The sequence below is a fragment of the Podarcis bocagei genome (assembly GCF_964188305.1).
Source record: "Podarcis bocagei genome assembly, chromosome: 5".
Taxonomy (NCBI): domain Eukaryota; kingdom Metazoa; phylum Chordata; class Lepidosauria; order Squamata; family Lacertidae; genus Podarcis; species Podarcis bocagei.
In genome coordinates this window covers 64,173,732-64,200,567 of record NC_138129.1, presented here as the reverse complement: position 1 = coordinate 64,200,567, position 26,836 = coordinate 64,173,732, and the positions used below count along the sequence as shown (strand labels likewise).

At 39.2% G+C, this 26,836-nt stretch overlaps 2 protein-coding genes across 6 annotated transcripts in view; both read right to left on the bottom strand.

The window, feature by feature from the left end:
- The window catches only part of ROR1 (receptor tyrosine kinase like orphan receptor 1), a 166,168-nt gene that overhangs the window by 52,821 nt on the left and 86,511 nt on the right, over positions 1-26,836 (bottom strand). The gene's annotated exons all lie outside the window — the stretch shown is intronic.
- The window catches only part of LOC308586813 (uncharacterized protein), a 76,612-nt gene continuing 70,027 nt past the window's right edge, over positions 20,252-26,836 (bottom strand). For 2 of the 3 annotated variants that reach the window (XM_081193923.1, XM_081193922.1), the window contains one exon: positions 22,580-22,713. In XM_081193923.1, coding sequence (XP_081050049.1) covers positions 22,710-22,713 — 4 coding nt within the window. In that variant the 3' untranslated portion in view covers positions 22,580-22,709. Of the gene's footprint in view, positions 20,301-22,579; positions 22,714-26,836 lie in introns of those variants that run through there. The other variant, XM_081193924.1, reaches the window with a different exon arrangement.

Here is a 26,836-nt window from a genome sequence, read left to right as displayed (position 1 = left end):
TGTGTGTATGTGTTTTTGTAGCTTTTGAGGAGAAGATTATTGCAATGCCACAATCACACTCAGTAGCTTAACACTGTATGTAGAAATGTAGACTAGGATACAAACAAAATAAAAGTACAGTGGTACCTCAGGTTACAGACGCTTCAGGTTACAGACACCGCTAACCCAGAAATAGTACCTTGGGTTAAGAACTTTGCTTCAGGATGAGAACAGAAATTGTGCTCTGGCGGCGCAGCAGCAGCGGGAGGCCGATTAGCTAAAGTGGTACCTCAGGTTAAGAAGAGTTTCAGGTTAAGAACAGACCTCCAAAACGAATTAAGTTCTTAACCCGAGGTACCACTGTAATGTAACATAAGAGGTTTGGGCTCAGGTAGCCATATGGCAAGCTATAATCATCTACTGGAGCTTCCAAGTCTCAAAGTCCCTTTCCACTTCCTACAGCGCATCCTCATGACTTGCCAAAATTTGAAAAATGTGATGTGCTTTCAAAGGTGTTGAATGTTAATACCAGTTTTAAGATCAAAATTACACTGAAGACAAAAGCAGCTGTTCAGACTACACAGGCATCCATGCTTACTTGTGTGTGTAGGAGCACAAACAAATTATTGGCACAGTTGACTTTGAAAATACTAGGAACTCCTGGTAGTGTAATTGGGCTTCTCAACCCACCTTCCCAAATCTGCTTTGGGGGATTGAGAGAAGCCCTAGGACAGCCTGGCAGTGGCAGGGTTGTGGGGGGAGAGACTGTTCTGTCAGCCAAGCAGTAATGTTTTTGCTGACTGTGGAACTGAATTCCACTCTGCTTGTATTTAAAAAGTTAGGTTTTAACTGAATCAGGTGTTTGTGTGAAGCCAATAAAGTCATGCATAGTAAGGACACTACACTCTCATTGTAAAAAACCCCACAAACACACGAACACACACACACAAAAGGGGGGGAAAGTTCTCTTTCAAGCCCACCTGGTAGTAAAGTTTATTTAAAAGTCAGCCAAGTATTCCCAATGTAAACACAGAGGCTGAAAGCATTATAATTCATCCATAAATGTTTTCATGGAACCAGCTTTTAACATACATGGCACCATGAAGCCAATAATTTTAAGGCAATATGAATGATATATTGTCTAAAAGAGGTACCATATAGTCAGGTAATCTGAATGCCAAAATTTCCATGAGATTTAGCAACAGGGAAATTGTCTCAGAATATTTTGTGGGATTAAAATTATATAAAAGTGTTTTGGATGGCCAGTTGGCTGTTGAAATAACTAAAAATATGCAAAAACGAAATGTACGGATATTTATAAATATAAATGTAGATTCTGCTTATAAAACAATGCACATTTATGATGAAATATTTTTGTTTCTTGTCTATTGTTTGCTTTCTAGTAATAATAAGATAATATATTTCTTTTGAGAGTCTGCCAATAAATAATGTGTTGGATGCAGGCTTTGAGTTCCATGAATGGAAGAGCTTCTTATAAAGTTATTTTATCCAGTGGGGGCATCTTGCAACTTGCACTCACAGAGAAATCTGCTCTGGAGATTTAACCTTCCTGAAGAGATTCTGGGATGACACAAGCAGCTGCAGGAGGCAAGGGAAAATCAGAAGAAGAAAACACACCTCAGCACCACACACTCTCCTGAGCATATCTCTCTACAAGAGATGCTTGATCCAAACCACATTGCTCAGCCGTACTCCCATGTTTCTCATTGCATTGCTTCTGTTATTTATTTACTTTTTCAAATTAGAATTTCCTGGCCTGCAGAAAGGTCGCAGAACCTCCAAGAATATCTATACTTGATGCTGTACTTGTTTCATTTATTTTTCTGTTGACTGGGGCACATGATTTTCATAGCATAGCCCTTGTGCTGTCTGCTAATTTCCCCCTAAAAATTTACCAGGTAAAGGAGCCCTTCTCAGCAGCCAGGCTTAAGGCCCATAATTCTCATAATAGGATAGTGGTTTTTGATGACAATAACAGTGCTAAAGAAAAGAAAAATGTATTAGCACTTTTTAAGAGGTCCACAATTTTTTTTTGAGAAATACTGTGCTACATTCCTTACAACAAGTTTCCAGTTACCATATTTTTTGCTCTATAAGACTCACTTTTTCCCTCCTAAAAAGTAAGGGGAAATGTGTTAGCGTCTTATGGAGCGAATGCAGGCTGCGCAGCTATCACAGAAGCCAGAGCAGCAAGAGGGATTGCTGCTTTCACTGCGCAGCGATCCCTCTTGCTGTTCTGGCTTCTGAGATTCAGAATATTTTTTTTCTTGTTTTCCTTCTCCAAAAACTAGATGCATCTTGTGGTCTGGTGCGTCTTATAGAGCGAAAAATACGGTAATTCTTTTAAGGAGCCAGTGTGGTGTAGTGGTTAAGAGCGGTAGTCACGTAATCTGGGAAACCGGGTTCGTGTCTCCGCTCCTCCACATGCAGCTGCTGGGTGACCTTGGGCCAGTCACACTTCTTTGAAATCTCTCAGCCCCACTCACCTCACAGAGTGTTTGTTGTGGGGGAGGAAGGGAAAGGAGAATGTTAGCCGCTTTGAGACTCCTGAAGGGGAGTGAAAGGCGGGATATCAAATCCAAACTTTTCTTCTTCTTCTTCTTAAGACAACATTTTGATTTTATTTGCTTTCAGCTTCATAAATATCTCAGTATTGTTTAACACTTGTGTATATATTTTATATATCACTTTTTAAATTAAAGAAAATGATTGTAAAATACACACTGATCATTTTTTGATTAAGAATTGTGGGTTGTATCTGAGTAAGGGTGGATCTACACACAGGAGGGGAAAACCCACTATAAATAAGTCAGAAATTAAATCGTTATAACAAAAGAAAAATAATGCTATGGAAAATCGCACAGAATTATTATTATTTTTACTGTCCAGTGCCATCTGGTGTTACATGTTTATAACACATTCAAAACACTGTTTTTTCCACTAATGTAGCTGACTCATAAGTGATACTTAGACACTTAACCCATTGGGATCACTGGACCAAATCTACCGTAGTTACACACTTAAATTCAGTGATCTTAATGGGCCTATTCAAAGTTTACTTGGTCAGATACAAAGCTTCCTCACAGCATTAATAATAAAAAGTAACATGCATTTATTCCAATGGTATTTGCTATACAGATAATTATATTATATATGCCTTTCAGTGGAAGTCTGGTTTTCAGTATGGATATAATTGTCACTGCAATGACAACTCAATTGGAGTCTTGGCACTGATGAAACCAAAAGTGGTCATCTTTCATCACCCAGCACTAGATACGCCACTCAAGTGAGTCATCTATCTGAGACTGTAAAGAAGATTATTCTTTTGTGGAGACACACTAAAGAGTTATATTGATCACTGTTGTGAGACCTTGAAATCTCTGTTTTATGAAGAAGCCAAGACAGAGATGTTACTCAGAAAGAATCAATGGCCTAGAATGAGATAAGAATCTGAAGAAACATTGGGAGGCAAGATCTTCCACCACTAGTTCTTCATAGAGTATTTATCGAATATCTTTCTTCCTGCACTGCAAACCATAACTTTATTACCTTTTCCCTCTGTATAGCCACAGTAATTACCAGGTTTCTGTGTTCAATAGGTGAGGAAAGCACTGAAAGCCCACATATTTAGTTGATGTTTTTCCAAACTTCCCTGCATGTCTGATTACATATACATAGGTTCAAACACTGTAAAAAAAAGGGGGGGGTGAACAAAAGCCTGACCCAGAATGGCACGTTGACATAAACGGCTTCTTGGTAATAATTTGCATGTGCATGGCAAGTCAAAATTCTAAATCCAGTCCACAAGTTCATGTAAATCAAGGCCAGGAAGGAATTCCTGTCAACGAGTTTGCACCTGCCCAGATGTTATTTCATCCCCAAGTCATGTCCACTGGGATACTCATGGTTGTACAGAATGTGAACTGACTCTAGTCTTGAGGTGTTTCAAACCCTCGTATGTATGCCCATTTCCTGAAGTATACAATTTCTTAGTCTAAACTTACCACTCTTGGGCCCATCAGCCAAATTCATGTATTACCTGCATGGGATATTTTCCGCTTCCCCTTGGTCCAAGTTGCTCTAATAGAGTTTGAAGGCCAGAAAGTTGTGGCCAAACAGCTCATAATGGTAGCACCACCCATGCCAGTGTCCCATCTTAACTAAACTGGCAACCCTGTCATAAGCAGTAGAAGTATTATCTGCCTGTTCTATAGAATTCTAACCTTCAAATATTACCAGGGTGATAAGTTAGCTGGAGGTAAACATCATACTTCACTGATAAGATAGCAAATTAATTGGGCCATCTTGAGAATAATTCTACATGGTCCAGTGGTGCTTCAGTTTGTGATTCATAATGTGCCATTTCTTCAAGGTGAGAAGCAATTCAGGAGGGCTGGGGAACCTGCAGCCCATGGGCCTAATTAGACCCACCAGGCCTTTCCATTTGGCCACACCCACCAGTCCCAAACCTGATGTTCATATATGGGGCAGGTAAAGATAGGATTGGACAAAAGAGGCTTTTGCAGGCAACGTCAATCAGCTGATTGGCAGTGCCTTCAAAGCCACTTGTGCAGCAATTCCCAAATGGTATCAGCTGCGTTTGGGAAGTCCTATGCTCAGCACTCCTGTAATGCTCCACAGTGGTCACCTAACAGCTCACAGGGTTCACCCAACATCTTTGTGATGTCAGGTAACCGACAGGTAGGCAGAGCCTGAAGGGGTGTGTGGAGATAAGGATCTGGCCCATCTCCCAGATCCAGTCCCCACTCCTGAATTTCAGGGCTGGCCTTCTGTTCATTTAAGGGCCAGGCTTGCACTTCCCTGTAGTATCACAGAGAATAGGAAATAGCATGCAAATTTGATCTATTTGCATCTCTAAAACCCAAAGGGTCCGTTCTCTTGGGGCCGCAGTGTTTTTAAAGTGCAGTTCTCAGGAATCTTGATAGAAATCAGAATCAGTATTTTATAAGAAGAAAAGAACTCTAATCAGGTTTGAGTTTTCACCAACTATTATGAAAAGCAGGCTAAGGTTATATTTTGCTTAGGCTTTTGTTTCAGATTGGAATTTTTAACCCAAGAGTGGGAACACACACAGAGAACTGGGCCTTTTAAACCTCACAAGCCTCCACAAAATGTGAGTAAGCTTGGGGATGTGCTGACTGGATAAATTCTGTCAGTCATTTATTCTTGACATATATAGAGAAAGGAACTTGGCAAAACAGTCCTGGTTAAACCTCACTGCCATTTCCTTAATCCATACCAGGTGTGAAGATATTAAAAATGCTTGGATGGGATATCAGAAAGCAAGTCACATAGTGGTATATATTTTGTGCTCTATTTATGCTTGTCCCATGTATCCCACCGTTATGGCTGCTGCGTCACTCAGGGGAGTAGGATGGGGTACTCATTCCTTTAAATTAATGTAAGTTTTGGAACCAGTCATCTCACACTCAGCATAAACACTTCAGATTATAAATAAAGTTCTTGTTATAGGACATCAATGCACCACTGAATGAACGTCTACTAAATCACATTGGGGAGAATACTGATGATAGTTCATAAAGGTTTTTGTTCTCAAAAAACCACCACCAAAATATTCATCATTCAGGGAAAACAAGGGTAGTTAACGTTGTCAGATTTGACAATGCTGATCACTTTTAGAGAAGGGAGGGAGGGCCTGGAATTTGTCCCTCTACTTTCAAACTGACTGGTGTTTGATGCTATTACTGCTGACAGACCACTTGTCTGTTTAGTGGTGTGTGCATGATAGATGCAAAATCTTCCCCCATAACAGAAGTGGACTTTTCCTATTCACAACATCCTCCAATGCATCCGATAGGGATGAAGCCTGTTTCTGAGTCTGGGCTGCCTATGCAGAATATAAAAGCTACGATTATAAAATATAGACTACAAACTGCTGAACATTAAATATAAAATGACCATTGGCTGTTAAATATATAATGCTGTCAAATATCAAATAACGGGCACCAAATATTAAATCCCATTAGAGATTGGATGTCAAATGCTAAACAAATACTCAACATCAGAATTTGTAAAGACAATGAAAATATATGGGAGGAAAGTTACTTTGAGGGGAAAGTTTAGTGGAAAGTATAGCAAATATATGCTTGGGCTACTTCATAACAGGTTGCCATTTAGGATTGTATAGTTAGTACATCAACACTTATTTCTTACGCAGCTCAAGGAAAGCGATTTTTCTATGGAACCAAGAGAGAGAGAGAGAGAGAGAGAGAGAGAGAGAGAGAGAGAGAGAGAGAGGGAGACTTCCAAAGCTGGAATTGTTGTTTTAATGTGATTTGCAGGAGGATTTGAGACTCTGTTTCTTTTTTGCCTCAGAACAAAGAACATGAAAATGTCTTGTGCCACTGGAGATGTTAAGTAAATCTTCTAAACAAACACACTTTGCTTGGGGAATTTAAGGGATACTTAGTTTCAAATAAGCATGAATACTAACTAAACATCACTAATTAAAAACCTAAAGAGCTTTTAGTGAACTGTGAAATAGGATAGAATGCCCATAAAAACAACTTTTATGTTTAAAGTGTGCCCATTCACCAATGTGAAATAAAAAACTACCTTCCAGGGGCACCTTCAGATTTCAGTGGGAGAAGGAAATATATTTTTAGCAAGGAGGAGTAAGCTCTAGCAAGGTCAAATCTGAGCTCTTGGACACATTCAAGGTTAAACAGCAAAGAAGCAGTGTGTTAAGGCAATTTTTATAAATATCAGAGTAGCTATAGAAACATTGCCAACACAGGACTGCCACACCTTTTTAAGAAGCCAATAATTTGAGCATTTGGCATGCATTCCTTAAATTGTACATAGCACATTTAATTGTTTTAACATAATGCACTTAATTGTTTTAACATGGTTGCTTTGTGTGAAGTTAGAACCACTGAGAAATAATCATGTGTGCAGCGCTAAGGAGGGAAATCCCCCTTGCCTTCTCTAATTGACACCCAGGCTACCATTGCACAGCAGTTTTACACAAAATACTAACTGGATTACAGACAGAATCTGGAATAGAGAAATATCTAGAAATATTATTTGATGCCTTCTTTCAGAGATAATGCTTTAGAGTCCATTGTAACCAACAACAAATTTCAGATAACACCACCAGTAAAAAAATGCATAACACCTCAAACCAAGCTCCACAAAGCTCACAGATTGGAGGCTAAAGCCGAGGTCTTAACAGATGTGCACTGTGATCAGCAATGATGCTGTGCAATATCACAAAATGTGCTTGCTTACAACTTACACTCCAGGCACCCATGCTTTTCCTTTCAGGCCCAAATTCCAAATGAGGAGGATGGAGTGCTTAGGACAAATAAAGATGACTCATGTTGCCCTGGGCCTGTACTGCATTATGAAGCATCGGGACATTACTGTACTGCTAGGGAAATCATCCTGTTCATTTCACCCATGCCTCTTTGCTGCTAGCCAGCAGGATGGGTTAGAGCAAGACTCACCAAACTTTTAGGGCCAGTGGATGCATTTGGAATTTTGAGAAACTGTTGAAGGCTCCAGTCAAAAAACGACTGTCATGGGAGTGTGGTGTAACACAAAATGGCTGCTATGGAGACATGTAGAAGAAGATGAGCCAGTGCAAACAGGAGTCTCATGCATTGTGGATTTTTGAGGGTACACTTACTGAAACCAAGACATTGCACAGCTGCTACAGGAGTTATTGGAGGACACACAGGCAGCCACAAGCACCACATTGGCATCCCCCTGGGTTACAGAGTAGGAGACAGGGACTCCTTTGATACATTAGGAGCAAGACTGTCACTACTACCAATGACTCTGCATGTGGTGCTTTTTGCCCTGTTTCTTAGCACCATTAACATCTGACGGTTGTATCATGTAAGTTTCAAAAATACCCCACCCATTTAATAGATTTTAAAGAGCCAACAAAAAAAAATGCATCTTGGCAATATGGAGGTGGAGAACACACTGGTTCACACACATACTGAGATCTGCATCCTGGAACATAGGATTCTATAACACAGAAAATTATCCCATTCTATTGTAAAAGAATAAGCAACAAAAAGGCAAAACTTTGAGGTTAGAAGACATGACTTGACCAAGATGGCATCTCTCATTTTAGAGAATAGTCTTTAAGCCTGAGCTTAAAGGTCAGAAAGCAGAGCTTTCTATGCAAACTTTAACTTCTGCCCCTCCGAGTGTTAGATCCCTGCCAAGAGAAGATAGCAAATGGCACAGCTGCTGAAAGAGTATTTATGCCAGGGTCTTCTCCACAGTGGCACCATGGGTCTAGAATTTCATCCCTTGACTTGGAAAATACATTTCACCCCTTGTGTCTCTTCTTTTTGATGGTCACTAATAAAGGACACCATTTTCTGTACTTCATCTTGAAGTTGCTGTGTTGCTCCCTGATTCTGTACTTTCACTGTTTTCTTATACAGTGGTACCTCTGGTTACGTACTTAATTCATTCCGGAGGTCTGTTTTTAACCTGAAACTGTTCTTAACCTGAAGCACCACTTTAGATAATGGGGCCTCCTGCTGCCGCTGTGCCGCCGCTGCACAATTTCTGTTCTCATCCTGAAGCAAAGTTCTTAACTCAAGGTAATATTTCTGGGTTAGTGGAGTATGTAACCTGAAGTGTATGTAATCCGAGGTACCACTGTATTAGAATTTAAAATAAAATAAAAATTGCTTGGAATTGTTATTTCTAATTGTAATTGAATAAAATGCTATTCACCCTGTGGGAAAGGGTTTGTGTGTGGAAAAGTGGCATAAAACCCAAGAGGAATAAATGGAAACGACTAACAACAATACCATAAAGAAGGACCATAAAGAAGGCTGATCGCCGAAGAATTGATGCTTTTGAATTATGGTGCTGGAGGAGACTCTTGAGAGTCCCATGGACTGCAAGAAGATCAAATGCATCCATTCTTAAGGAAATTAGCCCTGAGTGCTCACAGGAAGGACAGATAGTGAAGCTGAGGCTCCAATACTTTGGCCACCTCATGAGAAGAGAAGACTCCCTGGAAAAGACCCTGATGTTGGGAAAGATGGAAGGCACAAGGAGAAGGGGACGACAGAGGACGAGATGGTTGGACAGTGTTCTTGAAGCTACAAACATGAGTTTGACCAAACTGCGGGAGGCAGTGGAAGACAGGAGTGCCTGGCGTGCTCTGGTCCATGGGGTCACAAAGAGTCGGACACGACTAAACAACAACAACAACAACAACAACAATACAGGAGTCCCTTTTAAACTAACAGACATCTTCCTCAAAATATTGGGTCAATTTGGGGCACATAAAGAAAAAAACACAGCTGTAATAGTATCCATGAAACAGAACTATGCCAATGTATAGAATTCAAGGAAGCTGTGGTGAGAAAAATGATGCTCCATCTGGAATTTACATTGTGAAGTCAAAACAGAAACCGGTGTGCCAGCCAATCCAGTTTCCAGTGGGAACTTGATCAAAAGTACTTCAGGGAAAACCTGTTATTCCTATCAGACCAAAGCACCTCTTGTGCCTGACTGATTCACAGTTAGTTAGCTATGCCTGTAGGCACACTAGCTATTTAAACATAGTTATAAATGAGAACAGCAAAAGTTCCATTCTCTATGTTTAACCCTGCACACTAACAATCTGCATTCTGGTTTCCACAATCCACGAAATGAATTCAGAAATACTTTTAAATATGCCATGAAGGCCCTTTGTAGGATGCCAAGTCAATTAACTGAAAAACCAATTATTTCAATATCATGTGCTTCAATCTGAGCGACAGCACTGAAACTATCTACATGAATGTGGTGGTTGTGCATTTAAGATACTTGTAAAGAAAATATGAGATTAATATATCATATCACTTAAACAATGACAGCTAATAATTCTGGTTTGAAAACAAAAGGAACTGAGAAATGCAATCTGTGGAATGGTTACCGTAACTCTTCAACATCTAGGATTTAGAACACAGTTTCCAAGTCAGTGTAAAAATAAATAAATGAAAGTTTCACAGACAACTGCTCCATACCTTTCATTGGACATAAAATTAAAAGCAAAATATAAATGGTAAAAAAGACCCCCAAATTTAGGTGAGTACAAAGGCTTACAGTAACTCAGTGTACTTTTTGACTTCTTTTATTTTCTTCCTTTTAACACCAGACACACTCCTTAGCTTTGCAAAACAGCTCTGTGGCCAGGGCAACTGTTGTTTAAGAAACAGAAAATCCAAATATCCATTGGTAGCACAGAACTAGTTGCGTGGTCCTTTGAATATCAGCCAAAATACCTACTTTATACACATTTAATGAAATATATGATGAAAAATTACTCTTGACTAATGAGACACAACTGTAATTAAATACTTCTTGGTAGTAAGCCAACTTAGTCTCTCTCTCTCTCTCTCTCTCTCTCTCTCTCTCTCTCTCTCTCACACACACACACACACACACACACACGAGAGAGAAGTTGGCTCATATCTAACTTTATTGATTTATTGCATATGCGACATAGGAGTTTCATGTGCGATGAAATCTGATGCAGTCTTTCATAATCAAACTAATTGTTGTATTGGTCTTCTCTCCCCCACCCCCCAATAGCTACAAATTTACTGTCCCAGGTCAAAACAAGAGAGATGGGTCACAATCTAGACAAATCTGTACGCACACAGGTCAAGCAAGAACTTTTTAAAAGCCTATTCATTTTTGAACATCAGCTCCAATACACATCATGCTACATCACAAACAGCTTTTTTCAAATTCCATGAGTTTCAAAAAAGAAGCTTCAAACACTGCATGGAGTGTTTTCAGTGTGTGATGGGTGACTAAAAACTGTTGTTTAGTTCTCTGAATTGTGTTTCAGCATCTAATTCTCCCCCCCCCAAAAAAAAAAATTAATGTGTGATGGACTTGAGAACAGGCTCATCAATCTTCTGTGCTTGGGAACATCACATGCACTCAACACACAGAAATGTTAGAAGGGTATTAGAACTGCATCAAAGGAAGAACAGTCAGATTAACTGTCTATCAACTGTTTTGGGTAGCATCTCCCCAGGTTCATTAGGCATCATACTGCCAACTCGCTATGCATGCAGAAGCTGAGAAAGGGATGAATGCAGAAGCTGAGACAGGGATGCACTTTTCAGTGTGGTGTTATGCCCTATAAATAGAAACAAATTGTGAACACGTATACTTGTTGAACTGTCTCTAATGAAGCACTGAACTGTCCATAATGTGCAACCTGCAAAGCCACCTGCTCAACCCATCATCTGCCTGCTGAAGTTCATCAAATGGAATCTCCCTCATGTGACTTTGGGAGTAGGTCACATTGGGCATCCCAGTCATCTCCCATTACAAGAGCTGGCATCAACCGGAGCCAAACGTAGATGAATTCACAACATACTGTACTGCTGTTAGCCTTTGTTGTACGGCATGGCAAATGACTAAGCCCAGCTAAATGCTATGTTTCCATGGCAGATATGCCTCTCGCATGAAACATGGCCCTGAATAGCTTGTACCAGAATGTCACAGAGATTCAGAACTAGCTGATTACCCCTGCCCTAGAGGAACAACCTGAAGCATTTTGACCAAGAAACGAGCATAATGCATCCACTATGATATGTGCTACTCGAATATCACTGTGGTCTCAGATTGAAATCTGAACATGGACTTTCAAGACCTGAGTTCAAAACCAGCTCTGTCATGTTTCACTGTGTGGCCGCATCTGTAAACCCTTCTCCCCCTCCATCTATAAGGAGATGGGAATAATGGTGAGATGTCTCATACAATGAAATTTGGAAAACAATCTGCAACGGATGTGCTAATTTTCGTAACTCTAAAGGGTTTCCACTGCACTAATTTTGCACTTTGAATTTCAAACAGGTTAGAGTGTCCAGCCTGCTGAAACAGATAGTAGTGGTTTTAATAGAACTTTTCAGTAAGAATTCAATGACATGAATGACCCATAAGCTTATACACTACCCATAAACGCTATAATGATGGCATGGATACATATTGTTACCTTTGATTAATCAGGAACTGTAATAATAATAATAATAATAATAATAATAATAATAATAATAATTATTATTATTATTATTATTATTTATTACTTATACCCCACCCATCTGGCCAGGCCTCCCCAGCCACCCTGGGAGACTCCTAACAGAATATTAAAACACAATAAAACATCAAACATTAAAAACTTCCCTGAACAGGGCTGCCTTCAGATGTCTTCTAAAAGCCAGATAGTTGTTTATTTCCTTGACATCTGATGGGAGGGCGTTCCACAAGGCGGGCACCACTACTGTTATCCCTGCTGTATAGCACTACATTGAAGTTCAGACAATTATTTATTTATTTATTATTCATGAAAATATTTATATACTGCTAATTAGTTTTTTTTAAAAAAAAATATCAGAGTGGTTTACAACAATTGTACCATTTCCCCTTAGGTTTCTGGATTTAATTTTACTTTTTATACATATCTTATAGACTTTATCTGCAGGGTACAATGGTACCTCAGTTTTCAAACGTTTCCGTTGAAGAATGTTTCAGAACTCAGCCGCCGTAAACCTGGAAATAAATGCTTCCATTTTTGAACACGCCTCAGAAGTCGAACAGCTTTCGCTGAGTGTATATGTTATTGTTTATAAATTTGCAGGCCGCCCTTTGCGCTTCGGTTTTCGAACATTTCGGAACTCAAATGGTCATCCGGAAGAGATTACGTTCAAAAACCGAGGTACCACTGTACTACGGCACACAAGTCAAATCTATCAAAACACCACTTAGAGCCCACATCGTTAGCTAGCATTATAAGCTTCCTTCCCTGTGATTCTGAATAGCAACAGACTCCCTATCTTAATTTCCAGAACAGGGACAAACGCAGCAGTGCTATTACAACCACCACTACTTACGGCACATCAGATTAAACTATCATTTTATCTTTGCCACTGGGGCTTTCACTTTCATGTACACACTAAGCGGTAACTCCATGCCACTCTTTGTTGTAGTAATGCCTAAAGCTACTGAGAGTGATGAATGAGGTGTGGAACTTGTTGATGATGAGACAGCACAGACTGACTATCTAGGCTCAGCACTTGGGGGGTAGAATGGCAAGATACCAGAAGATTCTGGGCACACTGGTTTAGTCTTTTGCAGGCCTGAGTTCTCATAAGGTTCTCTATTAAAGTCAGCAACATTATTATTAGACCAGGTAAAAATTAGTCTCAGAGATAGGACGTAATGATTACAGTGAATCCCGACAGAGCCAACACAACTCTAGCAGTATTTGCTCTGGGAATTTACCTTGGTCCAGGGATTACCGATTAGGGTATATTCAGCCAAGATGTTAAGTGTCTAACTTAATAGAAAAAACAGTTGTCATACATGGCACACAAACAGAGGTGCTGTGAGAGCAACTGAATCTTGATACACATTTAAGCAACGTTTTCATGAGTGGAATTCACACCTCATGATTTACTTATCTATTTTTAGCAGCTTGGTCTTTTAGTTAAGGTCAGATATAAGATCAACTTTAAGTTCGAAAACACATCCTGTCAGTGTAAACAACACTCTCTGGAAGGCAGACATAGCTAACATCTTCCTCATCTCTGCAACTGAAAAAGTTGCATAAGAAAAAAATTATGCAGATCAACTGAAGCTTTCAAAGGATATACCAAGTACATATATTTTCATATGGTTTCATAAACTATGGAGCTTTGTTACAAACATCTTGCTGTAACAGAGCAATATTTCAAGTGATCCCCAAAATGTAACTAGTTCTTACTGGATGCTAGAGTGACTGGCTGTAGTACCCTAAAACATTCTTAAGGACTTTAAATGCCAAACGCATTCACAAAGACCCAGAACCAATTTGGGGCTATTATAAGGCTACTTACTGCAAACAGTTGGCAGCACACAACATTCAAAAAATGTTTGGTCTAGGACTTCATGAACCTATTGGTCTATAGCAAAAACCTGAGCCACTGCCAAACATGATTGACACTTCAGTTTGGAATGATTAAACATAAGCGGTGCAGGGGAAGAGAACAAAACAAATCAGTCAGCAGGTAACAGGTGTGTGTGTGTGCACACACAGAGGAAATAGAGATAAAAAGCTATCATCTTTGAGAAAGGTGCAAGCACTACAAAACCAGGCTTCATCTGCCATCTATGTTCCACAGGAAGGAAAAACCTTAAAGGGAGAGAAGATCAACATGAAGAAGTGAATCCAGGGATGTTGCTGGAATGAGCAACCTGGTACTTGTTCTAAATGAACCCAGTATCAATTTGCAGCCTTGATAACAAATGGACTTTTGATGACAAACACCCTAACTTGGGAGTAAGCCTCAATGGACAACAGAAGAATAGCTCAAAGTAAACATTCATAGACGTACAGTTTTAATGTGTGTTTCCTTAAATATTTGGTAACTTTAAAACATTGATCAAAATCCAAAATAGAGCTAATCAATTTCAATAGGTTAAGCATAATTAATTTTGTGCTAGATTGTGGTCACTGTGTCCAATGGTGATGACTTTCAAATACATGACTAGCACCCAGAAGGAACTCTTTCTAGCATTGTGGCTGCAACTGAAACACCAACTCCTGATCATGTGAATGGAAATTTGCTAGTTTTTACTGACCTACATAGGAAGCAACATCTTCCATGAATTCCAGTAATCAGAAGGTGTAGATAATTAAAAGTGGAACAATACAAAAGGTTCTCTATTAAACACAATCTAATGTAAGCAATCAGGAGGGAGGGAGGTGGTTAATTTTCTTTGGACCTTCCTTTACAGACACCCAGGTGACCCCACAGAGACAGTCCATTTCAGATAGCTTAGCTCATATTTTTAGAAACCAGTGCACAGCGATAAGCAAGAGCATCACACTAATGTGACAGGGAGCACAAGTCAACGTACCCGGTACTCCCATGTTAAGAAGTTTGTGAAACCTGATGCTCTGGCATCTGCCAGTGAAATTTTTGATATACTCCAGTCCTCTGTAGAGAAGGCTTCTCTTTTAGCAACTCATAACATGCAGAACATTTGACTTAATTCAACTGCTACAGAGGAGAATTACATAACTTTTAGAAATTTGCTTTGGCACAGACTAAGGACACAGTGGCACCATTTGTGTATACTTAGCAATTTCAGCATCCAAGGATTTTTCAAGCTTGTTGGCAATCTAGCAAGAGAATGCGACATGTTCCTGGACTGGCAAAACGCAGCAGGGGGAAAATTGGCTACTTTTTCTTTTTTATTATTTAGGTTGCAGTCCTATATACCTTGTGAGGAAGACCCACTGAACACAATGGGCTTCCTTCAGAGTAGATAGGCAGTTTTTAATGTTGGAAGCTGCCCCGAGTGGCTGGGGCCAACCAGTCAGATGGGCAGCATATAAACAAAGTATTATTATTATTATTATTATTATTATTATTATTATTATTATTATTATTATTATTATTATATTACAAAGTGATAGGAGGATGGAAAGTAGGTAAGGGTGATGATGGCCCTCTATATCTCAGCCTGTGTGACTGGGCCACACAGAATGTCATTTTTGTGAACATTTCCCCATTTCCCCAAATATAAGAATTGCTGCCAAACTGCTACTTGCCACTGCTTGGCTATTTTTGCCTTGTTAGAATGTGTGCTGGATCTCTGATGGTGCCTCTTGTTTGCCAGGATGGAATATAAAGATGTGAGTTTGTACAGAAACTAGCCTACTGCACAAAGGTAACATAAATTTTGCTTCTGACTATGCATCAATTTGCTTCTGTCCCTGCTCACCATTGCCATGTGGTTCCTGGAAGGTTGCGCAGAAAGGAGTGTGGTCCTCAGGTTATTTTTTAAAAAATATTATTTTTAAATTTTTCTTTACGCATAAGGGGCTATCTTTTTAATTAAAAAGTGAAGAAAAGAAAGAAAAGAATATAGTATACCACTGTAACAATTGTTAACAGTCAACAATTACATTTTTTAATTTGCTGCATTTTGTATAAATGATTTCTAAATTTCATTATACTTCTCCATGCGAAGTCTACTTCTATAAGCAATCTGCTCCTAGGTAGCAAGTACAGTCATGCCTTCAATCCTTTGAATAAATGGAACTGTAAATTTATCTTTCCAATGCAGGAATATCAGTCTTTTAGCCATAGTAAAGTTTAAGATGGCTCCCCATTTCTGCTCTAGATAATTTAGACCTAATTAATCAATTTAGCATAACATGCTTGTAGCTAGCTATCCAGCACAGTCTCTCGATGTGTGCATGTGCTATATGTACCTGGGGTATTTGTTTTTCTACAGAATCAGCAGCCCTCCCACCCTAACCTCTACAGGCTAGTTTGTAAACAGCTTTTATAGTGCTGTCTAAGGATCAGTCGTGAGGGTGGGTGACTCAATAAATGAACAAAAAACCTTGGATACACACACATGTCTTGTGTACACACAATGCTCTTGACCATAGCTATGGATTCTGTTATCGGCCACATGTGGTTCTCTTTACTAAGGTCAAATGAAGAAAGTGCACTGAACGAAGACATATTTGCAAAATTCTGATTGTTAGCAGAATGGTTTTAAAGAACAAGCGTGCCATCATTTTGTAATGCACGAAAACTAAGGCACCTAATCTCCTTTAAAGAGAACTCTGTCTACTGTAGGTGATGTGGAAAATGCCTGAATACTAAGTATGAGAGCATGTATTAAGGGTGCATTGTTGGAGTGTGTGTGTGTGTGTGTGTAAAAGTGTCTGGTCATGTAAGGCGATCCGAAGTATAGACTATTTGGGAGGATTAGAAATACAGGAGCTTGGTTTGCTTCCAAATAAGGAGATTAACGTCAGTATTTAAGAGAAAGACAAGCTGCTGGCTCAGAAAAGGAAACAAAAATTTCAGTCATTTGAAACAAAATACTAGTTCGCCTTTCTATGAAAGGATTTGTCAAGACTGCCTTTGATGCTCTTTTTTGTTGTTGGTGGTGGTGGTTGTCATATAACTGTGCCCTTTCCAAAACTTTGGGGCGGGTGGGGGAGAGACACAGTCTAAGCTATACAGGGAGTAAATAAGCAAGTCAGCATCTGAGCAAAAATCACGCTGTTCCTTTGTACAGGAGCTTTTGACTGCTGAAACTGCATCAAATGGGCACAGCACTTTACAGAGCAACAGCTTAAAACCTTTAGTTTATGTTGGATGATAAAATCCAACGGGCCAGAGTTTATGCTCACAGAGCTATAAACACTCATAGCCATTCAAGATGCCTTTTGCTGGTTGGCAACTAATTTTCAGCATGGGCCATATTTTAAATGAGTTAGAGAGGATGGAACAGCAACATTGACATCATCCCCATTCAAGCAGAAAAAAACAAGCAATGCACCTCTTTTTGTTGTTGTGTTCCACTGCTCAAGTCCTTTTAATCCCTTTCTAGTTCCACCCACCACCATTTTTACATTATCTCTTCGGATAAACTCATTAAACACCACGGTTTTACCTATAAAGGGCTGCTATAAAGCCCTGAGTTGAAAGTGTGGGGAACCTAGTTAGACCCACCAGGCCTCCCCATTTGGCCCTTAAAGGCGTTTCAGCCAAGTCATGCCCACTTGCCCTACAGGTAAAAAAACCCATTGTTTTTAGGTAATGCACATGTGTTACAGTTGGTACAAGAGGCATTTCTTCCAGTGCAATAAAAAAGAGAACTGCTCCTCCTAAGAGACTCCTTGCCTTTATAAGCAATTGTATTCTGGTGTTTTTCTTATCTTTTAATAAACCACACAATTAATCAGTGGCACTTCTTTAGTCAATTAAAGGTTTTTAATTTATACATCAAATCAAGTAAACACTGGAGCCCTACTGACTTCCTGATGATAGTCACTCCCTACCTGCCCATTCTTTCCTTTATCTCTGTGATACAATCCTGCACACCCAAATTTAGCTTAAGAAAACTTCCTTTGTCTAGCCCTACCTTTAGGCACAGGGATTGGACAACCTCAGGCAAATCTTTAGTTATTTAACTCATTAATTTTGTACTCCCCCCACCCCTAGAAAGAGATACAGAGGAGTGCTTGTGACAAATTGTCAGCGCTTTGGAGAGATGCCATTTTTTGTTCTGCCTCAGTCAGCAAAATATTCTGGGCCAGCCCTTTCATGAATTGATGAGATAGGAACAAAACATAATATTTAATTAATCATTGCCCTGCATATAAATCCTGTGCAAATGCAGCATAAAAAGTTTACATTGGTGCAACACCTAAGAAGTATCAACATCAAACTCTCATTCTTTTATCATGAAGGCAAGCATTCTAAATTATTAATAATATATATTGCACTTCAGTGCCGGTTGTTCGCTGGCCTCGTCAGCACACCCACCCAATGCATGGATGAACATTGTGATTTCAGTAAAGCCGGAATACGAGTTATACTTTTTTGAATGTCATGATGAACTATGCAGGCAATGATGCATGGCTTATTAGTAGATTTAGGATTACAGAGGTTTGGTGGGAATGCTCCCAAACTCAAGTATGCTTTCCTTGGCTCATATGTCCCATTAGATGCTATTTTCCCTGACATTTTAAGAATTGTTTTATGACTGCACTTTCTATAAGTAATATCCATAGAGGTCAAAAAGGAAATTACTGTTCCAGGAATACTCAGATAGTATCCACAGCAGCACAAAAACTCTTGAGTTAAATAGTAGCATTCTGACTAACCTGATGATGTGATGATTAAGAATCCTTTCTAACAGTCACTAGCCTGAGGCTGGGAATGTTCCCCACATGGCCTTTTCATCAAGCCAACTGGGTTTTGGGGGACATTTTTGTGGTTCAGAATCCCATAGGAAACAGCTTTTCCCAGTTGCTTTCCTTGTTGTACATCTATTTTCTTTTACATTTTATTCATCACTGCTTTGCATGAAAGAATTTGAATCCTTGGGCAAGAAAAGGGCTCAAATGCAAAACAAAAACCAACCAAAAAAAACCCAACCCCAAAGCTTCTCCTTCCCCCTCTTAAATAGATGTTCTTACTTGAGATTTTGTAAGAACAATGAATGAATGTCATTCATGATTAGGAAACAGTTCACAATGAATTTGTGAGGTGAGCAGATTACGCCATAATAAGACACAAGTGAATCATAGCAAAATTAAAACTAAGCTTCTCTAAAACCTGCTTTTGAAATTTTCCCATTTTCCAAGTTCCAGTACTATTCTAATGTCTCAGCTAGGCTTTATCAGGAGGAATTTGGGCCTAATATTCTTTGGAGGAATAACACCAGCAAAACAAAGGATAGAAATGTTGAATAGCATAGTTACGTTTCCCATATTTGATGCTTCAGGATTACCGTATTTTGGATCTAGGGCATTTCTCTTAGGTAACATTTGCTTAGAGTGCAGCTTGAGGCCACACTTGCACTATACAATTAAAGCAGTATCATATCACTTTAAACGGTCATGGCTTCCCCCTAAGAATCCTGGTAACTGTTGTTTGTCAAGGGTTTTGAGAATTGTTAGGAGACCTCTTTTCCCCTCACAGAAATTATCGTAGTTCATCAGCTCTTCCTGAGGAACTTTCTGAGGAACTGTAGTTCTGTGAGGGGAATAAGGGTCTTCTAATAACTCTCAGCACCGTTAACAAACTACAGTTGCCAGGATTTTGAGGGGGCAAGACATGGCTGTTAAAATGGTATAATAATGCTTCAAATGTATAGTGCAGATGGGGCCTGATCCACTTGTTCTGAGTAATGCAGAATGGTCTCTGTACCTATGTATGTTATCACCAAGGCTACGCTAGATGAATCATGGCAAGGTGGATTGTAATACGTTTGGTTTGAGATCAATTGATGTAGCCTTTTTATCCCCTGTGACACTCTTTATTCGGACTGGTCAAAGTTTTCAAAGAAATAGGTTCAAATGGCAAGAGCCAGGTCAAGATCAAGATGCCATTGCAACCAGGAGGTGTTTTAATGAGGTTTGAGCTCAGTTATACCATTAGATTTAATCTGGTCTTCTGCCAATTCTTATAGCAGCTATTTTTGCTAGAAAATTGATATTCCTGGCTTTGTGTGAAGTATTTGCAGCAAACTGTATATGTGAAAAATATGCGCACTACAGTTTATCAAAGACCCAATGGACACCTAAGCACCCCTCTGATAAAGGGTAAAACAGATCTCTTGCTTTAAGGAAGTTTATAGGCTAAACAGATAAAACAGGCACAAAGAAAAGAAAAGGATTCAACACTTAAAGAATATGACCCAACTAGGCTCATGTTTTATTAACTGCATCATTTTCCGCATGGGTCTCATTTCCGTACCTAAAAAAAAAAAAGCAAAAAAAAAAAAGCTGCTCAATAATGTGTAATGCAGAGAAAGAGGGGAAATGACAAACAGATTTGAGGAAATAGTTTTTATATAAAGAGAGAGAGAATCAAGCGTGTGAAATGTAGTTATTTTAAAAACATTTTCTCTGCCTCACATCTATTTCCCTTATCCTTTGCCCACCTCCAATCAGTATGCACGATCAAAACTAATTTCTCATGGATTCCCCCTTTGCATCACTAACCATTAGCTTGGAGAAAGGTTAACATTACAGATGTAAATAAATCACTTAACAAAATTACAAAGGAGGTTAATTCATCCCACCCATTCCGCCTGAAACTGCAGACACTGCAGACACTGGGGCAAGTTCTGCTTTTGTAAGTTTTAGTTTGTTTCTCTTGCATAGTCTTCAAGAGTACTTGCTACAATGAGGCCATTTTGTTCGCAAAAAGAGGTGCATTAAACTGCTGCTTATTGCAATTCCAATACCACTCCACTGGAAGTGGATTCCCCCCCCACACACACACAGTAAAAGAAATACTGAAATCCTTTGCAACTTTGCTTCTATCACTGTAAACCACCCAGCCTGAAAAATATTAAATTTTCACCACCACCCCAAGTCTCTGAAAATACCTCCTTACTTTCATGTGATACAAATGGGCCCATGAAACTGGAAGAGAGAGGGCAGTTACTAATGTATGTCTCGATCATGTGTTCATGTAAAGCACAGAACAGAACAGCCTACTGTGCTGAATTCACAATGAATAAAGCTTACTTTGTTGTTAAAGTCCAAAGTGTTCCTGTGTCCGTGATATAACACTAATTCATTACAAAAGCCCACTATAATGTATCAGGTATAGCTTTCAGATGTCATAATGCCCATAGGAAAGGCCTTTTTCATTTGTAGACCTGCCCTTGTCAACCCACAACTCTACTCACTTGGCTTTATATGATACTGCTGGGTTGCAAATGATATTAGTGGCTATTGTTTCGGAAGCAGTGTCAATTCAGTGTGATCCATTGCTGGAATATTTTGTATTGGCTTCCAACTAACACCTAGTCATGTAGTTATGATTCTATGGCAATGAGCGATACTCAGATCTCAGTTTTGGCCTACTGCAACCTTTGCCAACCTCATACCATCCCAGTTTTTGTTTGGGATTATGATTTCCATCAAGGATGTGCTGACCAAGATTGATGAGAGTTGCATTCCAAAACACCTGAAAGGAGGCCATGACAGATTTGAGAATGTAAGAGTAGTTCAAGGACACTGACCTTCTTTCCTATCAGTAGGAAAGAAAACAAGGATGGAGTGATTATTTTAAAAAATCTAAAACATATGAGTTGGAATTCAGTAGTGTTAAGGAGATTGTTCTTTTTGCAAGACAGAATTATCTGCCCTTTCCTCTCCCCCTACCTTCTGGTGTGCTATTCTAAGGATGCTCCTGACCCTCCAACGCATGCAGGTAAAATGGGGGAAAGCCTCATCACTAGCGGCGGCAATCCTTGTGCTAGCTTTCACTTGCAGAACAGGTTAGTTGACCCTGTCTTATAATAATCCATAAGGGGCAGTTACTTTACATTTGTTTCACTCTCAGTTGAGTGAGCCAAATACCTTTCGTCCCAATGGTCCTGTAAGTTGTGCTCAAGCTATGGTGCATAACTTCACTTTGTAACATAGTGACAGGCCTTATTCAAGTACCTGCAAATTCACAAAAACATTGCAAGTTGTCCTACTGAGTAACAGAAAAAGATTCTGTCAAGTTTCTGGATTAGACAACAGTGCACAAACCAGAAGTCTTAATGATGGAATCATGAATACAGTTGTAAAACTCTGAAACGCCACTAGCGGCTGTGTCTGACAGCCATACTTCACCACCAATAGAGATCATAAAGGTTCAGCAGGTAGCTCAACAACTAAAGCAGGTACATGACAACCCTAGATTACAATATAAAGAAGTACCTCCTAGTCTTATAAATCTCCAAGACGCAGTATGATGTTCATTTTGTAAAAAAAAAAAAAAAAAAATCGTGAGAAAAGGAACATGTTGCAAATCACTTAGAGGTGGTTTTTATGATGCAATACATAAAGCTAAACACATTTATTTATTTATTTACTTTGAAGTATTTTCACCCTTCTCTAGTTAAAAAGGCTCCCCCAGGGCAGCTTACAAAGACAGTGCCTGTCCTTGAGCTCACTTTTTAAAAGACATTACCTACAAGAAGATTGGGGAGGGAAAGGAGGAGGGTTAAAACAAGCTCAGGCACTAGGTCTTGAACTTGAAACAGTTCAGGTAGCTCAAGTCAATGGTTGCTGTGAAGTGACAGCCGAGGGAGAGAGCACACTGTAGCTCATGAATCTGTTGTTTGTGCTGCATAATCTCTGCTGAAAATCACAAGCATTGTTATCTGAAAGAAAGGTTTCAGGATTATTTGTTATTGGACAAATGCCACAGGAAAATTAAATGCCCATGCTTACTGAATAAGAAACTGAATGAAAACAATTCGGCAAGATCTATATGTTATTTAGAGCACATGGGTACTACTAGGAACATAGGAAGTCAAACCCTTGGGTTTATCTCGTTCAGTATTATCTACACTGACTCACAGCAATGCTTGAGGCTTTCAGGCAGGGGACATTTTCGGTCCCACCTAGAGATGCTGGAGACTGGGCATTCTGTGTGGACGGCAGATGCTCTACCACTGAGCTACAGCCCTTCCTCTGTGAGAACAGGCTCACATTCCCTTCTCATCTTCTCCCCAATGGCATGCAGTGCTACAAAATGTGCGACACAATGTCATCACGTTTCAACATTTCCTGCCGCTCACTCCAACTCACTGGCTGATATCGTGGGTGGGGAGTTCAAAGCATGGTGTCATCATGTAATGTATTTTGGGGCACTACATGTTTTGACTGTTAGCATGTAACATGTAGGCACTGGTAGGGGTTGGTGGAAACTGTAGTCTAAAACATCTGACAAGCACTAGGTTGGGGGGAGCTAACATAAGGCCTTGAATCCTATCAGGGAATTGATGCGAAGGATTGGCAAACTGACAAGGGAATATAAAAATGACTTAGTAGTAGCTGCAGGAGTTTGGATGTTTTTGTAGATGTGCAGGTCTGGTTCATACATTATATTTCTGTAATCTTAACCTTTACTCATGCAAGGTTGCATCTGGGTACAAAACTGATGGAGAACCATGCTTTCCCTGTCTTTGAAAAGTCAAACATGATTATTATGTATGTACGTCAGTTTGGTGCTCAGAAAACAACTCAAGGTACATATATCTTATTTGCATTTAACTTTTATTCAGATGAGACATAAAGCCCCCAAGGTGCTATTTAGAATGAAATTCCATCCATACACAGGAGGAAATGTTGGGGACCAGCATCCATACTGAACTTATTGCAAGAGACAATGAGAAATATGTTGAACAATTTTGTGCGATTCACTTCAGGTCTTCTGCATAAAGAAATTGTTTATGTAAGCTGTTGCAAGATTGTTCTGTCAAAGGAACAGGATATAATGGGATTAAAAGGCTACAACTGCATAGCTTGTCATAGAAGAAACTAATCATATCATAAGACCTTGTTTCTTTAAGCAGTTTTCAAACTGGCATCCTACATATCACAAATTCAGTCCATTTGCCAAGCTTTTTGTCTACTGTTCTGCTTTTGGACATAAATTACTGCAACAGCCACAAAAAGGGAAACCCATGGATAAAAGTAGAATAAATGTTGCTGCATACAACTGTAACAAAAGATGTTAACATCAAGTAGTTGTACTGTGGCACTGCTTCATTCATCAAAATAAGCTCAGGTACATCCATAAGTTTACAGATAAACAAGAGAACATTTAGGGAAGTTAATATGTGGACAGTAAAGATATCCATGTAGTTTATTGGAGATTAAAAGTAATGTCAGCACTTTCACATTTTTCACTCCACAGTGCTTTATTAAATTGCTAAATTATTCACTAAGGGACTCCCTACTGCTTTCCATATTGAGAAGACTTGTAAGCCACCCACAAAACTGTGGTGATGCAAAGCAAGTATAGCTACTGTTCCTATGCAAACAACTAAATTAATGAAGTATTTCAGCTTCTTTTAATTCAATTAAACAGCTGGCAAAGTAGTTGTAAAGCTACCATGGTTCCTGGCCACTGAAGTCAATTGGCATCATAACAGCCTTTGGAAGAAATCAAATGTCTGTTGATCAGCCAAGACAAAAGTTGAAGAATCTCTGGATTAAATTAATTCCCTATATCTCTGTATAGCAGGAGGTTTTTTTAAAACTTAAAAAGCAAAAACTCATAACTCAAATTTTCTCAGAGAATTAAAAATTAAAAGTCTTGTTTTAAGACCAAGAAACACAATACCCATATAACAGGTTTTATTTTATGTTAAGAAAGAAAAAGAATAGAGACAGATATATTTATCTGATAGCTAGATCAGTAATTATAGGCAGGACTTTAGACATCTAACCTACAGCTTAAAGTTAATGATACGTTGTAAAATCAAAAGCAAAACATTGAGAGCAAAATCGGGCTTACTTTGACATGTAATTATTACCTCATTGTTTATGTTTGATCCTATTGTTAAGCAAACATCCATATTTAGAATATACAGGTTCGTAAGAGGCACAAATCAGATCAGACAGGCACATAAGCACAATTGAATGCTTCGTACATGCAAATAAATATTATAGGTAAGATGGTTACATTAGGTGGGTCCACAGATCTCTAGAGGCGGAGCCAGGCAGCATTTCCAATACCAGAGATGGGTCAAGCAAACCTTCCAAGTGTTCCTATTTCCCAGGGACATCCCTGATTTAGAGAAGCTGTCCTGGTTTCTGATTTGATCCCAGAATGTCCCCTATTTTCATTGGGGAAATGTTGGAGGGTATGGAGTTATCCAACCCCTGAGCTGTCTGAAGACAATCCCCTATAGAGAAGGTTTTTTAAAAAATATGTAATGTTTTATTATGTTTTTTATGTATGTTGGAAGCTGCCCAGAGTGCTGAGGCAACCCAGTAAGATGTGTGATGTATAAATAGAGAAATTATCATTATGGAATGGGATGTCTCTATTTTCATTGGAGGGTATGGTCAAGGCCAGAGTGTGGTCCCACTTCCCAGCACTCAAGCATAGTGTCCCATTCACACATGTAACATGAAAACTGAAACTGGTGAGAAACTGTTTTTATTTCAGTTTTCACATTGTTTTCAGATAGGAGGCCCAGAACTACAATTGAATCCTTCCCCAGAATAGTCTATTCAAACTTCTAAGAAGGGGAAGAACTGACAAAGCTGTGAAACTGACAAGACATGCCAACTCTTCACTCAGAAACAAAGGAAGTATAAGTTAAAAGCTTCAAGAAGTCTCCAAGAATCTGATGAGGTCTTGGACAAGTTCTCTCCACAACCATCCCACAATCATACAAAGACCAAGTATTTTCTGTTTTAATAAACAACCACAGTCTATCCACAATCAGTCTCCTTACAATCAACCAATCTAGAAAAATAGCACTGTTGATACGTACAGAACTGGGAAATTTTGTCGAAACATGGCAGGTTTGATCCTTTGGAGGTGTAGCAGCATGACTGAAAACATCTGTACCATTTACATAAAAACATCAGAGTTACGAGCAGTGGAATAAAACACAGGGTGAGTCACCATCAAAAGTAATAGGAAGTTTATAGAATATATGGCCATTTTGAACTGTATGTAAAATGGGCTCTCTTTGTCCAATCCACTCCCTGCACTGGAAGCTGCTGTTCATTTCCTAAGCACAGCTGAAACTCACCAGAGAACATGAAGCGCTGGGCTTCCTCCAGAAATTATTCCAGTCCCCACCAGAAACTGCAATTCTAGCCCAGATTTCAGTAGGGCAGTGCTCCAACCTATTAAAATTCACTTTGTATGTGGAACTACTACCACAGTCTGATTTTTGATGGTTAAGTGAAAACTATCTGCAATAACAACACAATCTTGTTGTTATGGATGGATGGCTATTCCACGACCCTACCCCTGTCTTAGTAGATAGACCCAATGCAGAATTTATATGGCCATATAATATTCCAGTGAAAGAACACACACCAATATTATATGAGAGGAAAAGGAGTAAAACAGATTCAGTATATTTGGCATTAGGAATGTATGAACAGAGTTATATGAACACTGGATGATAAATATCAGTGAGTTTTGGACAACTCTCCATGGCTATGAATGGTACTTTACAACTGTTCCCTCTAAAGTGCTGAGTTTAGTGATTTTTTTTTAATGAATCACAGCAGAGGGTTAAGAACAGACGGTTTCATATGAAATAAAGTCCAACAGAAAATTATATATGGAGATTTCCCCCATGTAATTTCCTAAGTTGTTTTTTTTTAAAAAAAAAATTAGCTAGACACATTAAGTATCAGCTATCCTGCCAACTGGATCTCATATAATGAACACACAATACACATCCAATACTAATATTGATTACCATGTGCTATGAAAGTGTGCCCATCACTTTAAGAGAAGGAATG